Source organism: Tiliqua scincoides, chromosome 6 (genome assembly GCF_035046505.1).
Source record: "Tiliqua scincoides isolate rTilSci1 chromosome 6, rTilSci1.hap2, whole genome shotgun sequence".
Classification (NCBI taxonomy): Eukaryota; Metazoa; Chordata; class Lepidosauria; order Squamata; family Scincidae; genus Tiliqua; species Tiliqua scincoides.
The window spans coordinates 65,145,766-65,165,019 of NC_089826.1; the positions used below are offsets into that span (position 1 = coordinate 65,145,766).

The following is a 19,254-nucleotide window of genomic DNA, read 5'->3' on the forward strand; positions in this document are numbered from 1 at the left end:
TTTGATATTGCTGTGTTTTTCATGCAATAAAGTGATAGCATAAAACAGTACACTGTGTAGACTGGGTACTTTCCCATACAGAACTGAAATACAAGACAAGGTTTGTGGTACACATCACATTATTTTTTTTTTTTAATTGTGCCTTTTGGAGCATGATGTGGCTTCCAAGAGGTAGCTGAAATCTGTAGATGCCCATAAAATATCGGTAGGGACAACCCTATCAGTATTATTTGTTACATTTCTCTCCCACCTGTCTTCCAAAGAGCTCAGGGTGGTATGTGAGATTCTCCGCCCACCATTTAATCCCCACAACAACCCTGTGTAGGGTTGTAGGTGAAGCTGCAAGAGACTGATTGGCCCAAGGTCACCTGCTAAGTTCCATGGCAAAGTAAGGATTTGAACCTGGGTCTCCTTTTGTCTGGTCTGCCATGCCAATCAGGACATCATATTGCACGCAGGGAGAGGCGGCCCACATCAAACACTAGATTCTGAGGTACTCCTCCAATGTGAACTAGTGACTCAGAAGTGGAATCTTTAGCCATTTCTGTTCCATTACATTGGAATTAACGGTTACACTGTTAGAATCCGCCGTCACAACTTGGTGACCTATATGAAACTTCTTACTGCAATTCATAGAAAATAAAAACAGCATGAAAAATAGCACTGTCTTAACGAGCTATTCCTAGCAAATTCTCTTACTGAATTCTGTATTACAGTGGTTGTTGCTGAGAAAATTTATCTGCATAACTGAACTAAATTTGTTTCACGCTCCGTAATCCACAATCCTTTTTTGGGGGGACAAAAATTGCTCAATATTGTATTATTTTTAATAATGAGAATTATTTTTAATGTATTTTAACTTGAAAATGGCCCAAAATAATGAAATACCACACCTGTCTGGTAACGTACCAGTATTTCTCAAACTCTAGGTCCCCCCCACTGCCAGTGCACCAGCGTCAAAATGGCTGCTGCTGCATCCTGTAGGGTGACAGTTGTGAAGGTCTTTCTGGGGAAGGGAATATTCATTAAGCCTCCAACTTAATGTCAACCATGAGGGGTCTACACCAGAGAAATCACTGATGCAAGTCCACAAAGACCCATGCCATGGCATCAGGCCCAGGAAGGGGCTTAGGAGCCAGTGTTTTGACAGTTAGACATACCACACTGCTGGTGGGGGGCTCATATCCGCTAATAGTAATCCGCTTACTAATAAATTACTCTCTCCCAAACCGCCTTGGCACACCTGCAGACCATCTGAGTCATACTAATGTGCTATGGCGCACTGGTTGAAAATGACTAGTCTGATGTATTGAAGGATGAAAGAATGAGGCAAGACTTCTTGAAGGAAACAAGAGCCAAAAGAAATGAAGCCGGCTTAGAAAGAGGAAGGAGGGGTGGAGCTAAACAAGGAGAGAAAGAAAGAGAAGTAGAGGGAAAAGGAACCATGGTCTGCATGGTCAGTCTGACATTTCTCCCTGCCTGCCCACAATCTGTAGCCTCATAGGATCTCTATAAGCTCTATAAGGATAGAGCTTACATGAGCTCTATAAGTTCTACAGGCGATGTGTTTTAGTATATCTTTAATCTAGACCCTTTTCAGTTCAGGGTACCAATGGTGGGAGTGGGTTGGAGATCTGATCATGTCAATATGTTGCCAAGTAGCATTTCAAGGCTCAAACCATATATAATTAAGATACTATCTCATAACCTCATGCAGTAACTTGTAAATGTTTAACCTGTTTGACCCATCAGTGCAGGTTAATCTGTGTTTAAGATCCACTGGCAGATCCTTACCTTGCTGTAGTGAAACTTGACTGACAACTTCTTGTTGCAGACATGCACAACTGAGGGCGCAATACTAACTTGTGCTGGAAGTAGGCAGGCCAGTGCAAGTTTCCCTTTATCCCATGTCATGCTGCAGCGGCCCCAATGAGGTGGTGCAGATCCAAGCAGCCTGAAGCCGTGCTGTGCTGCCCAGGAACAGGGTCAGGATCCGGCATAAATGCCAGAGCCTGGTCCCACCTCCTGCTCCCCACCCACCCCAGGAATGCCTGCCGCCCGCCCTCCCTGCCCCAAAACGCATCCCTCCCACCTCTTCCTCACTCTCTCCATACACCCCCAACCCCTGTGTCGGCCGATCTCGGCTGATGCAACTCACCTTCTCCCCAGCGCCCGCAGTGGCACAGGGAGCCCAGCACACATCTGTGCACCTGCCTATCTCCCCAACGAGTGGGGCAAAACTGCTTTATGGCACTTTTGCAACACTTCTGGGCCAGCACAAGGTAATTGCGCCAGCCCAAGTCCACCTCAGGACTGCACCCTGAGGCAGCAATTCTACAAACACTTACCTGACTGTAAGTTCCACTGAACACAATGGGACTTCCTTTGATGTAGATGTGCAGAGGGTAGCACAGTAAGGTTCCTTATTTGGACAATCACTCTCCCAGTACTATCCATGATTGTATTCCATTATTCTGGAATAAGATTCCCTACCATCACTTTTCAGTTCATTGTTCAGCCCAAATCAAGTCCCTGACTGTTGGAGCAATTTAACTTTTTCAAAGCATTGCACCTGTCAGGAAAAAAAAAATCTACGAGTTTCATAAAAAAATCATAAGTTTCAAAAAAAGAACAAACCCTTGCTGTTTTTCCTTTCTCTGCGCTCAACAGTGCAACACTGAGTTTGGTTTCATTTCCTGTGACCCTGAAGTTATAACTGAATTAGAGTTGAATTTTCAGCATACAGAGTTTGGCCAATAAAAGTGTAATTGCACAGTTTAACCTGGCTTTGTTACTGTGCTGAGTGTGCTGCCATTTTTCGTTTGAGAGCAAGCTGATTTACTGAGAAATGCCCTATTTGTTGTTTATATAACAAATACCTGCTCATTATGTTCATTCTCTGCATACACAGCTAACATCATTTATCACCGAACTTTTAGCTCCGTAATTTGTAATATATGCTTCCAGTGATATTAATGAAACCATATTTGTTGTCATTTTCAAAGGACTGAATCTCGGTAACTGGTAAATTGAGCAGAAATAAGTAGTTTACACCAGTCAGTCTCGGAGAGTACTAAATTTTCAGTTTCCATAGTTTCAGGGGAGTGCAATTTGCGAATGCATGACTAGCTATGGCTTGCACTGAATTAGGATGGATATGATGTATGCTGAGCTCTGTGTCAGAGAAATATATTTTAGAACCTTGCCATTTATGAAACTTCCATGCATCTTGGGGATTTCTTGCCTTATTTAATTGATACCTTTTGGAAGACTTTCCACGGTCTGTCTGCTTTAATCTCTAATTTCTTTATGAACGTTTCCACCATCTCCAGGATAAGGCAGTTTAAGAAAGTGCATCAAATTAACTCACGATCGATAGCTGGAAATTGAATCTATTGCATTGACTAGGTCTTCAGCCGATGGGTCAGGCCCAGAACTGTGTTATGACTAGAGGTGTATGTTTCAGGTGAGTAAGATGGGATTACAGCCTCTGTTCAACTGGCTGTTCATCTGTCTTGCTGAACAAAAACAGAACAGAAATACAACTGTTCAATCTTACTGAACACTTCTGTTCACATCTTTTGAGTGCTTACTTCTGAGTAAAAAGTCAACCACACTGTTTTCAAACACCTCTAGTTCATCCAACCTCAGCTGGGTTATAGCACGGCTGTCACTGCCATCTTGTTTTGAGGCTCAATCCAGCCACAGTTAGGGTCCTAGATAGGATAAATCCCACTGGCAAGTGTGATTATGGAGGTCTTCTTTGGATCTCAGTCTCCCACTCATCCACCCAGTGGCATAGTCAAGGGATCTGTCACCCGGGGCCACAAGCATTTTTAACCCCCTGGGGTCTTAACACCCCCCGGGTTCCAGATGCCCAGAAAACCCTCCAGTGGCACCTGGGAGATAGGCTGCACTTGGGAAGGCTGCACGTGGCCTCCCTACACCAAAGAAGGCCTCAGAAGACCTGCTGGAGGCCTTCTGAAGCCTGAGGAGGCTACACACAATCTTTCTGAGCTTCAGAACTTCCCGGACACCTCAGGTCCACCATTAGGGGTGAGGGTTGACACCCCCTCAGGCATGGTACATGGGCCAGTGTGCTCACCTGCCCCCCTTAGCTATGCCACTGCATCCAAGTATTCTGCCCTGTTGGAGCACTGCTTTTTCCTCTGTCTCACTTTGTTTCTTCTCCCCCGCCTTTCAAAACTGTCTGCACACTGTTGCCATGGTACTCTCTGCTCCTTCTCTCTTTCCAGCTCATCTGGAAGGAAAAAAGGAGCGGAATGGTGTAGTAGTGGGTGCTGATTGGCCACTACCAGGCAGGAAGAGAAGAGGAAATGTGACTGTTCATTAGCCACTAGTGGTAAAAATTTATCTCATTGAGAGAAAATTCACAACATGCAGATACATGCATGATGTTTCAATTCAATCCGACCAACAGATGTATTCACTAATGAATTCTGTCAAATACATTTGCTTTAGGAATAATGGATAATTTTTAAAAATATGATATCCTAAAATACATAAAATAAAATGTTTCCTATTTCTGCCTTTATTTGAGGTACCGAAGGGGCTGTGTTTGAACACTCTGTGGAGACTCCCCATATCAGAGCAGAACCTTCACAAGACCTCAAGTAAGTGTTTTAAGAGCGCTTCTTCAGTTTTGTCTTCAAGCACGAATAGATTGACTAATTATGCTTTAATTTCTAAACTAAGTGATACGGTATTGTTCAGTTCAAGGTAAATGAATTGTACCTGTCTGATTCACAAATAAAGATCCGAATATTTTACAGATAAATGAAAAGCAATTAGTCACAGATAAATATAGACTTTCTCATAAAAGAGCAGATGTTTTCTTTTCATTGTGATTCTGTATCTTGCGTCAAAGTTATCAGAAACTGTGGAAGCTGAGGATTCCTGTGTTGCCATTCTGCTTTGAAAATTGATTTAAAATTGGGTTTACTTCTTGTTTTGCACAAAACCGAGGACTGATTCTTACTTGAACTATCACTGAGCAGATGATATGTTTACTGTGGGATTCTCACACTATCTTCACACTTTAAAGAGGGGTTCACATGTCATTGTCATCCATTCATTGTCCACCCATATTTTCTGTGCTTAAATTATCATGTTCATCAGTGAAGGAAATCTGACCTTCCCTGAGAATAGTGATGCAGCAGTTCAATGGCCACATATGTGAGCCATTTTTAATGCTACTGTTGCATCTGTTTTTGAGAGGCATGTGCCCAGATACAATGGAATCAGGGGGAATAAAAGAGGAAAGATCAGCTTACTGCACCCCGCCCCAGTATATCTCCTGGTTGTCAAAAAAAGGATGTTGCAATTCCACATGTGACTGCAAGTGGAAAAAGTAATGACTGGCTGGTACTACAAGGAGCACATCTGGACATGTCCATTATAAGCTATCTCAGGGTATTGAAGCCAAAAATATCAGTGAATGGGCAAACATACTTAGGTTTGTCCTTAAAAATGACTTGCCACTTGTTTTCTTTTTCTTGAGCTGCTTCAATCCCTTGTTTTCTTGCAATGCTGCATATCCAAAGCTTGTCAAAGCCCACAATCCAGAAACCACTACAAAGAGCACCAGAAATCTGGATGACAACTATCAATGTCTACTGATAACTTGGTATCTACTTGGTAACTGTTGCTACTAATAGCAGTAATACTAGTTACTGGTAGTTAGTGACTACTAACTAGTGACTACCAAGGCACTCTTGTGGCATTTGCATGCTTTTGCAAACATCTAGGATTAAACGCTAAAAGGTCACTTTCCAAAACTTGCAATTAGCCTGTAGGTTGAAATGAGACTGAAAAAAAAATGACTTCCCAGCTGAAGCCTTTTATAAAGTTTAGATGTGACTGTGCTTCTGGGCACTGATCAATATTTTTCTGTAAATGGCAAGGGGAATAAAACAAACAGACAATTGCTTTCAGTGTGAAGTTTGTTTTTGAAGCCGTTCCATCTCATGTCACATGTCACAAAAGGTTATGGTAAGAGTAATTTCAGGTGAGACATTTACTTTAAGAAGGCACAGCTTTTGGTGTTTTCTACTCAATCTAAAGTGTTTCAGCAAAGGGGACTAGTTAACCTGGAATTATTAGAAAATTATTATTATTATTTCTAATAATAATTAGAAAATAAGCAAAATTGTTGCAGAAGGAAGGAATGGTTAAGTGACACAGTATGTAGCACAGTGGTAGTGTTGAAGAGGGCTTCGAGCAGGGGTGTCAAACCGCTTTCATACTAACTATTCATGGCACTTGGTGAGGGCCAGAAGTGACTTTGGTAGCCAGAAGTAAGCACTTTGTTCTCACATAGCACCTGACTAGCTGCAAATGACAGAACAGAAAATGTGCAAGTTTTGATCATATTTTCAAGGTATAGAAGAACCCATTTCTCATACATGCTGCCCTTTTAGCAGTGCTGCTTCTATCAAAGCATCACTTTGCTGCTCAGCAATTGAGAGGTGGTTTGCAAATTGATGCCTCAGTAGAAGCGGCGTTGCTAAAAGAGCAGCCCATGTGATACTCTCCCAAAACCTCGGCAGCGTCTCTTTCTGTCACCACTCTTGCTCTGCCCCTTCCCCCGTAGTGTTTCTTGCCTTTTGAGGCCTTTTGAGGCCTTCCAGAGCCTCTGCAGAAGTAGTGCTGCTGAAAGGGTGGTGTTGGAAGAGAGCAAGCCTCCATGTCTGTATCTGTACTTAAAAAAAAATCAACCCCAGAGTAGACAATGACACATTTAGAGTGCAATCCTGAACCTCGCTTGAGCCAGCAAAAATCCCTTGCGCCCACCTGGGAGTGTTGCAAAAGTGCCACAAAGCACTTTTGCGCCACTCTGAGGGGAGATAGACTGGTGCATGCTGTAAGGCACAGCATGCCTGCAATACTCAGTGGTGGGTCAGCACTAGTGCCAGCTCAGCACCAGACCACAGTGAGCCAGCACCAGTGCCAGCTGGAGGGGCAAGAGAGAGGCGTTGTGGGATGGTGGGAGGGTGAGGGGGAAGGTGGAGCGGGAGGGGGCAGGACCAGTGAAGCTCTGCTCTGCCAGATCCAGAACCCCACGTTGGGCTTCCCGGCCTGACATGGAGCCACTCAACTCTGCCCCAGCTAAAGAGCCAACCCAAACTTGAGTAGCTTCATTGCAGGGCTTGGGCCTTCCTCTGGGGGAAGGGGATGAATGTTAGATGCAGCCCATTAGATTAGATGCATGTGGTCACTATTTGGGGGCCAATGCTCCTCTGAGCAGCTCAAGATTGGGCTGCCCATCCCTCCATTTCCTGAATTAGAGAGGTTTATAGGACAGGATCTGATAATCTAGCAACCCAAAACAAGAGGACAGTTTTCTGTGTGCCATACTAGTTATTCTAGGGTTAAAAAAAGACTCTACAGTTTATGAGAAGAGTTAAGTCTCTTATAGATTATTTCATGCACAGAAAAGCATGGCAATTGTAAGTAGGACATAATTTTTGAGTACTTTATTATCTGGTGACTCTCTTGGCACTCATGGAATTTTAAAGATAAAAATACAAATCATGGTAGTTGCTTACCTTTGTCTTTCCAGGCACGCATTCTCACCTTTTCCCCCCATAGTCAGTAACGCAGCATTTTTAAAAACTATATTCGGTTTTATTTTACTTGAATCTCATACTGTTGCTTATCTAATTCACAACAAAAGTGTAAGTATTAGGTGCAACACAACCTCCATGCCTAAGGGTATAACATTCAAGTTACTTAAGAAGCTTAATGCATAACAGCTCATTCAACCAGGTCTATTTATTCTATACTGTAACTATATATGATATGGTGCATTTGTTCTTATTGTTTCTTGAGGATTGTTTTCAGAGTTAGGAAATCAATTCTAGATAGAAAGCCATATTAATGCCAAGTTCTTACCTGAAATAAAATCAATATTTGAATCACTGTCATTCTCGTATTTGTATTTTGCTCATTTTAACCGCACTAGGCTATACTTGTCTATGCAGAAGTAGATCTCATTGTGTTTAATGGGGCTTATTCCTAGGATTGCCAAAGGCTGCAATCCTACCACACTTACCTGGGAGTAAGCCTCATTGGCTATAATGAGACTTCTGAGTAGATATGCATAGGATTGGGCTCTGAATCCCAAAACCATTCCTTTCAACTCATAGGTGATAAAATCTATAGGGGCAAATCTTTGCTGCCAAGATTTTTCAGGCTGTAATCCTTTTTGCAAAAACATAATCCCAGTTACATCAAGTCCCCTGCCCGACAAGACCTAAGGGAACCCGACTTTCATTAGCAGAGACAATCAGGATAAAAGAATCATGCCTTAGAATCAGTAAAATGAATTACATCTTAAGAATTTAATCATCAGATTCCCATTGCTATCTTTTGTCATAAAGGGCATTGCTACCTGAACAGATTATAAACTCCAAAATATTGGTTTTAATGATGATGATGTAGCATGGCCAGGTATGCATAACGAGGCAATGTCTTTTGCACACAATAAATGCTGCTATGGCTATATGATGAAATCTGTGCCCTCAATCACCATCTTGATAAGAGCCAGGGGGAAAGTTGCTTTGTTGTCTCCTGCCTCTGGGGAAAGCTTGAAGATCAAATTTAATAGCTTTCTTCCCCTGTGCCAGTGTCAAGGCTACTGTACCATTGACTATAAACTAATCCTGAAAACCAACACTGCGCATAATGAGATGGAAAATTGATCAAGCAGCAAGGAACCAGCAAAGATAGTAGGATCTCCTTTTAACTCTGATCCTTATTGAAGATACACAAATCTTGCACCATGGTTTTGTGATTTCTACAAAGCTGTAGCTGCATGGCGTCAGTAAGAGCCTTTCTTCAAAAAGACCAAGGGAATAATAAAGAGCACCACTGTGGGAGTGTGCCCTTTCATTAAAAGCCTGAGCTAGAAAGTAGTCAAATGTGGTTCACCCCCCACCCCTTTAAAAAGATACAGAACTTGAAAGGATGCCCATTGATCTGAGGCTGTGCAAGAGAACACTTCTGTGCTTATGCAATCTAGTTAAGGAGGAAAAAACCAACAAAGCAGCCCTTGACATAAATTATGTAGTGTCTTTAAGTCTGATTGTGTACCTGTGCTTCTGTATATTAACATGACAAAGGGGAATTCCAGGGTGCGGCATCAATAGCACAGTGGGCAAAACAGGAGGGGCTCGTCAGCACTGGTGATCCGGGAACCAGCAGGAACCCATCTTGCATGTAGTCAAGTCAGAAAGTCAGCAGGTGGGTAAGTGTGAGTGGACAGTCTCAGAACCGCTTAGTCTGTGCAGCTAAACAACATTCAGAAATTATAGGACAGGTGGAACCCTACTGATTATTTCTGTTGTCTAAGCCTTGCTACAGTGATAGCTGCAATACCCCATCTACTGAAAAGCTCAGGAGATAGCAAGCCAAGCCCTCTTGAAGGCATAGAGAATTCAGAAAATTGTTCCATTTCTATAGTACATATTAGGGACTCATGGACGGACAGATGGACATACACACAACCTCTTAAGTCTTCTTTCCTATGAGGGAAGACTTAAGAGGTTGTGTGTGTGTGTGTGTCCATCTGTCCATCCATGAGTCCCTAATATGTACTACATTGATCAGAGGGCCCTGATCATTTCAGTTGTTCTTTCCTTTGTGCTTCTTGCATGCTGGTTTTGGAATAGAATGTACAGGAGAGAGAGGCACTGGTAGAAGAGCAGGATACAATGTACTACTGCTTGAACATCTGTACAATGTTCTATTGCTCAATATCAATTAATTCAGAATTCCTAAAAACCCCAGCTTTCTGTTCATATTTACTAAGTTGGGTAACACCGATCACTTCTCTAATAACTTGGAATGGGAGAAAATATAAATATAAATATGAATTACTTGGACTGCAATCCTATGAACACTTTCCTGGGAATAAGTCCCATTGAACACAATGGGACTTACTTCTGAGAAGGCATGCATGGGCTTGTGTTGTAAAGAGGTAACCAATTTGTGGTCAGTTGTGTTGAATGTAGAAGAACATAATTCTTAAGAATCTAGAATATATACATCTGACAGGCATTTCAGGATGTTGACCTGTGGGATTCAAGTGTACTTTCTCCTGCACTCCTGGCCCCGGCCCCGTGGGCACTCAGAACAGCTGCAAGCCACTCTGAGTGACCAACCACTTTTTCATTTTATTTACTTTATCATATTTCTTATCTTGCCTTTCACCCCTAGAGAGGGAGGGGAAAAGGCCAAAAAAGCAGTTGGTCCCTCTGAGCGTTGCGCAACCACTCTGAGCATGCTGTAACCTGGAAGCAATTGGTGGTGATATTATCATGTCACTACAATTACTTCTGGGTCAGGTATTTCCGGGGCGGGGGCTGACTAGCAAGTCATGGCCCCTAATGCCAGAGGGACACGGTATGCCACTGGTCCACTCGGCATTTGTTCTGTTATGACAGAGCAGCAATTTCCAACCTTTTTCATCTCCCGGCACACTGAGAAGAAGGCTAAACTAAAATTGTCACAGCATACCATCAGTTTTTTTGACAATTGACAAGGCACATCACACTGCCAGCCAGGGGCTCACATCCCCCAATGGCCCTACTAATATATGACCCTCACCCAAACTCCCACAACACACTTGCAGACCATTTGCTGAACAAATGTGTCACGGCACTGTGGTTGAAAATCACTGTGAGAGAAATGAACCCTGTCAGGTCCATTCGCTTAATTTTTTCATTCATTGCAAAGCAAATGCAAACTCCTACTGTTTCCCTTTAAAACAAACAACAACAAGATCCCTCTTGTAGCCAAATATAACAGACCTGTTTCACAACAGCACCTTTTGTTGCTGTCTGCACTTGCCTTTACATCACTCCCTTTCCTTTCTTCCCTGGCATTTCCTCATCCTCCCTTTAGTACCTCTCTGATTCTCATAATACATAACAATGACACTCTTAGGAACTCTGAGATGTCATTTCATTTTTATGGTTTACTCCCACCTTAGCCACACACTACGCTTGCAATCCAGTCACTGTTGCTTCTCCCCTTCAGTCTCTTTTTAGGGCTGTTAATATTAAAGTAGTCTATTATGTGCCATAGTTCCTCCTAGGGTACAGTGAACCAGCCATGCCAAAAGTAATGGAGTGTTCAGTTCAATTAGTGTTCCACTTTGAGATGTCTAGGTCAATGAGAGCTTTAGGATTGATAATAAGTTAACTGTGACAGGCCCTGCAGGAAATAATATGAGGAAGATCTAGAGGTGGCCATGTATTAGATTCAGAAGGAACTTTGAATGGGGCTGTGTATATTTCACTTTCCTGTTCCTGTGAGCCCAAAATGAAAGATGGCAGGGAGGCAGTATGATTTGAGGAGAGAAGCAATATGTCAAGGAGACATGTTTTCTCCTTCTCCCATGTATGCTCTGATACCAACTGCTTTTCTTCCAATCACAGAAGCCTCTGGTTGGAAGAGACACAGTCCAGGTAGGGTGTGGCAAGAGAAAATAGCTAATGGGGGGGTAAAGGTGAACATGACTCTCTTGAGTCCAGAGGAAAGAGTTTGTTTGTTTGTTTGTTTGTTTGTTTGTTTGTTTGTTTGTTTGTTTGTTTGTTTGTTTGTTTGTTTGTTTGTTTGTTGGACGTAATCCACCTTTCTCCCCAAAGGGCACCCAAGGCGGCTAAAGTGGTGTTCATCACCACTTCCTTTTCACATGTTGTGCTAAAATTCTGCCCCCTTTTTGCTGAGCTTTCAAAGTACGTATGTGTCACCTTACAAGCCTGGTTTATCAGTAAAGAAGCCCCCTGAGAAATTTCACTTGTCTTTTAGAAATTCATTTCACTTCCTTTGAAAATTCTCATTTTTCCCTTGGAAGGAAACCTGAAATTGATTTTAAGTGTTACTTTCCCAAAATGACAGTGCCAGTCTTCCTTGTGGTTCCACCCTGATCACCTGATCGCCGAGCTGGTTTTGAACCATGTGCCAGTTTTTGTTCTTAGTGGTTCAAGTGCAGTTCAGGTTCAATGCAACTTGACAAGGGTATTTTGAGTTCAGGTTCCATTCAGATTCACCGTAAAAGAAAAAAAAAGCTTTCTGAATCCATTTCTGAGTTTCAATTTGGGTTCAGTTCAACTCTCTGCTGTGTCTGTGTGTGAGAGAGAAATTATAGACATTCTTCCATTCATACTTGGCCAAGGAACAGTTCTCATCTCTTCGTATAAGGGCTTTTCTTCCACTTGTGTTTCTTTCAATCATAATGGATAAAGATAGAATACTAGACCTTTGCCAGCATTTTCTGCATTCTCAGACAACAGTTCCAAAGATGTTAGAGATCTATTTACTTGCAACCATAGCAAATCATTTTTCCCCTTAAAATGCCTTGCATTTGCAGATATTCCAGCCTGGACAGATAACTCTGAAGTCTTTTGCTACAGACTGTCCAATAGAAGTAAGTTATTATTGTGACAGGTATCTTGAAAATAGACAAAACTGCTTGTATCCAGGAAGAGGACTGCCCTAGATAAGTGCATTGAAAATCATGCTGGTCTCCATGCCTGGAAAAGGAAAAAAAAACCCACCAAGGGCACAATCCTGACCAGCCCTTGGGCTGGCACAAGTCGCTTGTGCTGGCCCAGGAGGCTTTGTGCCTCCTCAAGAGTCAGCAAGGCAAGCACGTGGAAGCACGCCGGCCTGCGGAGGCTGAATCCAGCCTCCGCACTGACGGAGGCTCCAAGTCTTGCATTGGCTGAGGTCAGCTGACACAAGGCTCTGGGGTAGGTGGAGAGGAGATAGGAGGGAGGCGTTCTGGGGCAGGGGGAGAGGGGTGGTGGGTGACCCCAGAGGCGAGTGGGTGGCAAGAGGGAGGCAGGGCTGAGACCCAGCAGTTATGCAGGATCCCAACTCCTGTTCCCAGGGAGTTCGGAGCAGCTTCAAGCCGCTCTGCTCTCCTCAGATTTGTGCCACCTCAGGAGATGGTGCAGGTCCAAGGAGACCTATTGGGGCCAGGGCAGCTTACCCGGAAGTAAGGGGAAAAGTTGAACCACTTTGGACACCTATCCTGTGCTGGATACAGCACAAGCCTCTTGGCTTGCCTGTTACAGCGCAGGGTAGGATTGCACCCCAAGTGTCCTAATATCGTAGGGTAGAGCCTATAATAGGATGCTTACACTGACACGAGTCTTTTGGAAATTTGGCTGTCCAAAAAAGTCAACTTCAACAGTATAAGGGCTGTTTCCTACTACTCGTTTTGGAACCACTGTGGACCTCAGCTGACACTTGCCCATTGCACACCAAAAGGGTAAGCATTCCACACAGTGCCTTTCTGTACCCAAATATGGTTTCCATTTGCACCAAAGAAAAAGACTTATCCCTGTCATCTGCGAACAGCTACCTCTGAACCATAATTTGGAAACATCTGAAACAAAGAGAAAAAAAAATGTGATACCCCCATCATTTTGAGTACTGTAATATTTCTAAACCATGTCACGTGTACTTTTATCAAATCCACAAAGTCCTTTGGTATCCTTTCGAGAAGTGGGTTATGGCTGCATTTCTAAAGATCGAGTAAATTTAATTTGCAGGTACATTTATTCAATTATTACATTTATTCATTGCAACATTGAATACCCTGCATTTTCAGTCCTGAGAAGAAGCGTCCCCCCAGCAGCTATGCTGTAACATTCTTTAACAAAGTTGAGACCCATTTAAAAGGAAAGTGGGGAATGCATGACCAGTTTTGTGGAAACTGTCACCCATGATACTGCAGATTTTTTTAAAAAGTGGATGTTGACCCAGAATAAGACATATCTTGTAAACCTATGACAGGGGCATTTTAGATTCATGCAGTCCAGTTGTTTCTTTGGATACATTAACCAATACATGGGTTTGCATTGTTGATTAGCGTGAAACTGTCATCCTACAAAGCCTTGAACTCAAATTGATCAATTTCAATATAATTTTAAAAAAAGACCACTCTAATCTATCAAAGACCTTGTCGAAATCTCTGAGAATCAGTCTGGTAGTTGAATCAACTTGTGTGTTTTGGCTCATATGAAATTGGACATATTTTCCAATAAAATATGTCCAATTTCCAGTAAAAGCATTTGCTGTTACAAAAGCGACTAGTTCTGCAACCTGATTGACACTGGGCTGTTATGGTTATGGAGGTAATTTTTTCTTAGGCTTAGGGACAGTAGCAATGCTTATAATTTTCTATGATTCTGAAACACTGGAGAGGAAAATGTAAGTGAAAGTTTGTCAAGCTGGGGTAAAAATTTCCTTTCTCAAATTTCTTAATTACATCCACCAGCTCTTCCACTCTGATTGACAGTTCCATTAATCCTCTATACTCCCTTTTCAAGCCTAGGCATTTAATGTCTATATTGGAGAAACTGCTGAATACAGAAGTTCGTCAGATGATGAGTCTAATATAAGTCTTTATAATAAGAAGCAATCATTATCTCTCGGAAATGCATTGCTGAAGTTCCCTGTTTGTTTTTGATACATGTTGACACATGGTGGCACTGTTGATTTATTCTTATACAGTATGCTAATAATTTGGAGACTGCCATATTCAAAATGAACCTACTTGGCAAGAAATGCTGCTTTCTCAATCCCCCCCCCCCATTTTTAGAGTTTTCATTTCCTAGCTGCAATCAGCTTCTGATCACATTTGACAACTGTATATTTACGTTTTCATTCTAAATTTTAAAACGTGTTTTAATTATTTCCAGTCTCTCATCTCCCCATTCTTCTTTGTAATATACAAGACTAAATTGATTGAACACCCTCAAATAACAACTTTAAATGTGTCCATCTGTTTGCAAGTGTGTTTTCTTCAAAATAAATGTCTGTAACTTTTGATATAATATTTCTTAAATCTTCATTGTAAAGCAATAATAATTTAGGGCCCAATCCTAATGTGCCCTGGCACCGGCTCTGAGCCCAGCGCCAGTGCTGAGTGTCATAAATGTGCCATGAAGCACATTTACGATACCCTCTGAGTAGGAAGTACCATCAACGGGGGGTGAGTTATACTGCTTGGGGGCAGTGCAGCTTCTGGAGGCATGTGGTGGGTGAAACTAGGGAGGGGGAGGGAAGGATCTTTTTTCTCTCCAGCTGAAATTGATGGGACTTAAATATCCTTAATGTTGCCTGGATGGTGCCCACTCGTGTTTGGTTATAACTTTGAGCCCCAATAAATCTTTTGGCTAGCAGGTTTTCTCTCATGCTGAGTACAGTCTGAAGTATTCTTATTTTAAACCACATGCATTTTAAATTTCAAGTGCATTAGATGAGCATGTAGGGGGAAAAGTAGCACTCTGTTTTATGAAATGATGGCAGGCATACTTGTCTGCTGTGTGAAGAGAAAAAAAACCCAACATCATTGAGTTGGTTACAGTGAAATAAATAGCATCTGATAAGCCAGTCACTGTCTAAGTGCTCTTTTGCTTTCTTTCTTTTGAACATTTCTTAAAGTGTAGTAAATAGAATTTTTCTGCAATAACTGGCCTTTTTAAGAAACAGGGGTGTGTGGGTGGGGGTAGGAGAGAGAGAGAGAGAGAGAGAGAGAGAGAGAGAGAGCACTTTGTAGACAAGACCAGCACTTTTCAAAAGTGGGAAGAGGACCAATAATTCATCTTACTTCTACAAGTCCTATTGATTTTGAGAGAAAGCATGAAATCAATGGGACTTACAGCACAATCCTACACATATGTACTCAGAAGTAAGTCCCATTGTGTTCAGTAAGGTTTATTATTGGGGTAATGTGTATAGGATTGTAGCCTCTGAGTGTCAAACTGCAAGTTACTTTAGGGCCCAATTCAGAGCAGGCACAATTGTGGGCATTAGCACTGGACCAGCGCTGCAGCTGGACCAGCACAAGCCTGTGGTGGGACAGATCCTGTTGGAGACAGGCAGTTTGCCACCTGGTGCTCACCTGGAGCGCTGGCTGGTGGAGAGGTAAGTCAGGACAGGTGGAGGGCAGGGGGAGGCATTCCAGGTCAGGTGGAGGGCAGGGGGAAGGCGTTGCAGGGGGAGGGAGGAGAGTGGGGAGTAGGACCGGTGGTGCTCAGTTCCACTGGATTCAAGCCTGTGTTAGGCCTCATGGTCCAACATGAGGTGCCCTTACTCTGCACCGGCTAGATAGCCAATGCAGAGTTGAGTAGCCCTGGAAAGGGGACGTATGTCCCCTTCTCCCAAGGAGCCGTTGCCAACTCCGCGGTGCACTGAGGATGCTGCGGCAGCCATTTTGGCACCGTGGCAGCCCCATGGACCGGGTAGCTCAGGATTGGGTTGCTAATCACTAGCTAGGGTATGTCTGTTTTATTATTAAATAGCATCTGGATCAGGCTTTCATGAATTGGTACTGTGATGGGGAGGCTTTAATCCCTTCCACCATGATCCCATTCAAGATCACCTGCCCCACAATCCCAATCCATGGGGCCCCAATTCAGCTACCATTATAAGCTTTAAAAGAAACTTGTTCTTTGAAAGCTTTTTACCTTTGACTGGATTGCATCCTATATAAATATAAGAAAGAAGATAAGCACAGAAGAAATGCCTAGAAAATTGGTCCCTCTATGTAATTCATTGAAACATCAAATTGCATAATAATGATTTTAATTTCAAAATATAAGGTGGCTTATAATGCCAATGTAAAACATGGTCAATGCAGTACAATAACATAGAAGTAGCCATTAAAGCAAAATCATTTGGAAGAATAAACAAATCAGGCAAACTATGGAAAAGTCTGTGTAAAGAGACGTAGGTTTTCAGCTTCCGACAGGATTCTGGCCAGGAGTGAGACAATCAAACAGTTGGGACCAGCAGTACTGAGTGTTCACCTTCTTCATGCATTATGACTCTGTCAAGGGTCAATGCATGAGGGGGGACAAAGAGCAGTGCCCCAAGTAGCTATGCCCCCAGTCTTTGCACATTGAGCACTTATCCACAGGGGGGAGTTTTCCACACATTTTAAAAGCCTGGATGGCTGCAGTTCTGGAATGAAGGGAAAGGTGCTCTCTGTGTTCAACACCTGCTTCTGCAGGCAAGCAATGAACTTGTGAAGAACTAGGGGTGGGACCCCAGTGTGCATCAGTGCACGGGGCATCCATAACCCCCTCATATTCATTCCTCCCGCTCTGTGAGGTCAAAGCACATAAAGAGGGCTTTAGCTGGTAAGATAAGATTAAGTTTCCTTTTGGAGCTGTGATGTGCAATCTGAATTATGAAGCATTTTGGTGGAACACCAGCTGTTAACATAAGAACATACATAAGAACAGCCCCACTGGATCAGGCCATAGGCCCATCTAGTCCAGCTTCCTGTATCTCACAGCGGCCCACCAAATGCCCCAGGGAGCACACCAGATAACAAGAGACCTCGTCCTGGTGCTCTCCCCTACATCTGGCATTCTGACTTAACCCATTCCTAAAATCAGGAGGTTGCGCATACACATCATGGCTTGTACCCCATAATGGATTTTTCCTCCAGAAACTCGTCCAATCCCCTTTTAAAGGCGTCTAGGCTAGACGCCAGCACCACATCCTGTGGCAAGGAGTTCCACAGACTGACCACGCGCTGAGTAAAGAAATATTTTCTTTTGTCTGTCCTAACCCGCCCAACACTCAATTTTAGTGGATGTCCCCTGGTTCTGGTATTATGTGAGAGTGTAAAGAGCATCTCCCTATCCACTCTGTCCATCCCCTGCATAATTTTGTATGTCTCAATCATGTCCCCCCCCAAGCGTCTCTTTTCTAGGCTGAAGAGGCCCAAACGCCGTAGCCTTTCCTCATAAGGAAGGTGCCCCAGCCCCGTAATCAGCTTAGTCGCTCTCTTTTGCACCTTTTCCATTTCCACTATGTCTTTTTTGAGATGCGGCGACCAGAACTGGACACAATACTCCAGGTGTGGCCTTACCATCGATTTGTACAACGGCATTATAATATTAGCCATTTTGTTCTCAATACCCTTCCTAATGATCCCAAGCATAGAATTGGCCTTCTTCACTGCCGCCGCACATTGGGTCGACACTTTCATCGACCTGTCCACCACCACCCCAAGATCTCTCTCCTGATCTGTCACAGACAGCTCAGAACCCATCAGCCTATATCTAAAGTTTTGATTTTTTGCCCCAATGTGCATGACTTTACACTTACTGACATTGAAGCGCATCTGCCATTTTGCTGCCCATTCTGCCAGTCTGGAGAGATCCTTCTGGAGCTCCTCACAATCACTTCTGGTCTTTACCACTCGGAAAAGTTTGGTGTCGTCTGCAAACTTAGCCACTTCACTGCTCAACCCTGTCTCCAGGTCATTTATGAAGAGGTTGAAAAGCACCGGTCCCAGGACAGATCCTTGGGGCACACCGCTTTTCACCTCTCTCCATTGTGAAAATTGTTGGTACAGTTCCATTGTTATGGCTTCTGGTTAATTATGCAGCAAACTAATACTTCTCATATGAGCATGCTAGTACTCTACTTGTTTGCTTCAGGAAGCTTATTTTTATTTATCTGCAACCCTTTTCTTTTTAAAAATGATTCTGCAGTCAAACTAGGAGCTGAAGTGTGCTTTTGTTTACCTTACATAAAATAGTCCCAAGCAAAGAATGTTATGTGTATTTAAAGCAATCTTTCCCAGTTCAATAGTAGATAAATGTCTTAATATTTTGAATCAACTGTTGCATGCATAGTATAGAATTTCAAATGATTTCATAGATGAAGCCTCTAACTCAGCAGTGACACACTGCATATCATAGTTCTTAAATTCATTCCTGTTGTGTTCTATTCATATCCAGCAGTCAGGAATATATCAAAGATGCTAATTCTGGAGTCTAGTCATGGTGGGCCAGAGTTTCATCGACACTATAGGAGTCGGGAATAGATTAGTCTTGAGAAGGACTTCAAATATACTCAAACATGGAAAGGAACAGGTTTATAGTTTGACCTCCAGGACTTCATGATATGATGTGTCATTAATCTTGAGGAGGGCAGAGGGGTAGCTGACAAGTGACTTTGTGGACCAGGGGACATTAGCAGGTTCTAGAACAGCGATTTACAACCATTTTCATCTCAATGCACACTGACAAGTCACTAAACTTGTCAAGACACACCATCAGTTTTTTTGGACAATTGACAAGGCATGCTGCATGGCTGGCTGGGGTATCACACCCTCCAATGGCCCTACTAATATACGACCTTCCTCCAAACTCCCACAGCACACCTGCTGACCATTCACAGCACACAAATCTG

At 42.9% G+C, this 19,254-nt stretch overlaps 1 protein-coding gene across 3 annotated transcripts in view; it reads left to right on the top strand.

Moving 5' to 3' along the window:
- Positions 1–19,254, top strand: part of SGCZ (sarcoglycan zeta) — a 242,778-nt gene that overhangs the window by 211,213 nt on the left and 12,311 nt on the right. For all 3 annotated transcript variants that reach the window (XM_066632447.1, XM_066632449.1, XM_066632448.1), the window contains one exon: positions 4,562–4,634. In XM_066632447.1, coding sequence (XP_066488544.1) covers positions 4,562–4,634 — 73 coding nt within the window. The remainder of the gene's footprint in view (positions 1–4,561; positions 4,635–19,254) is intronic.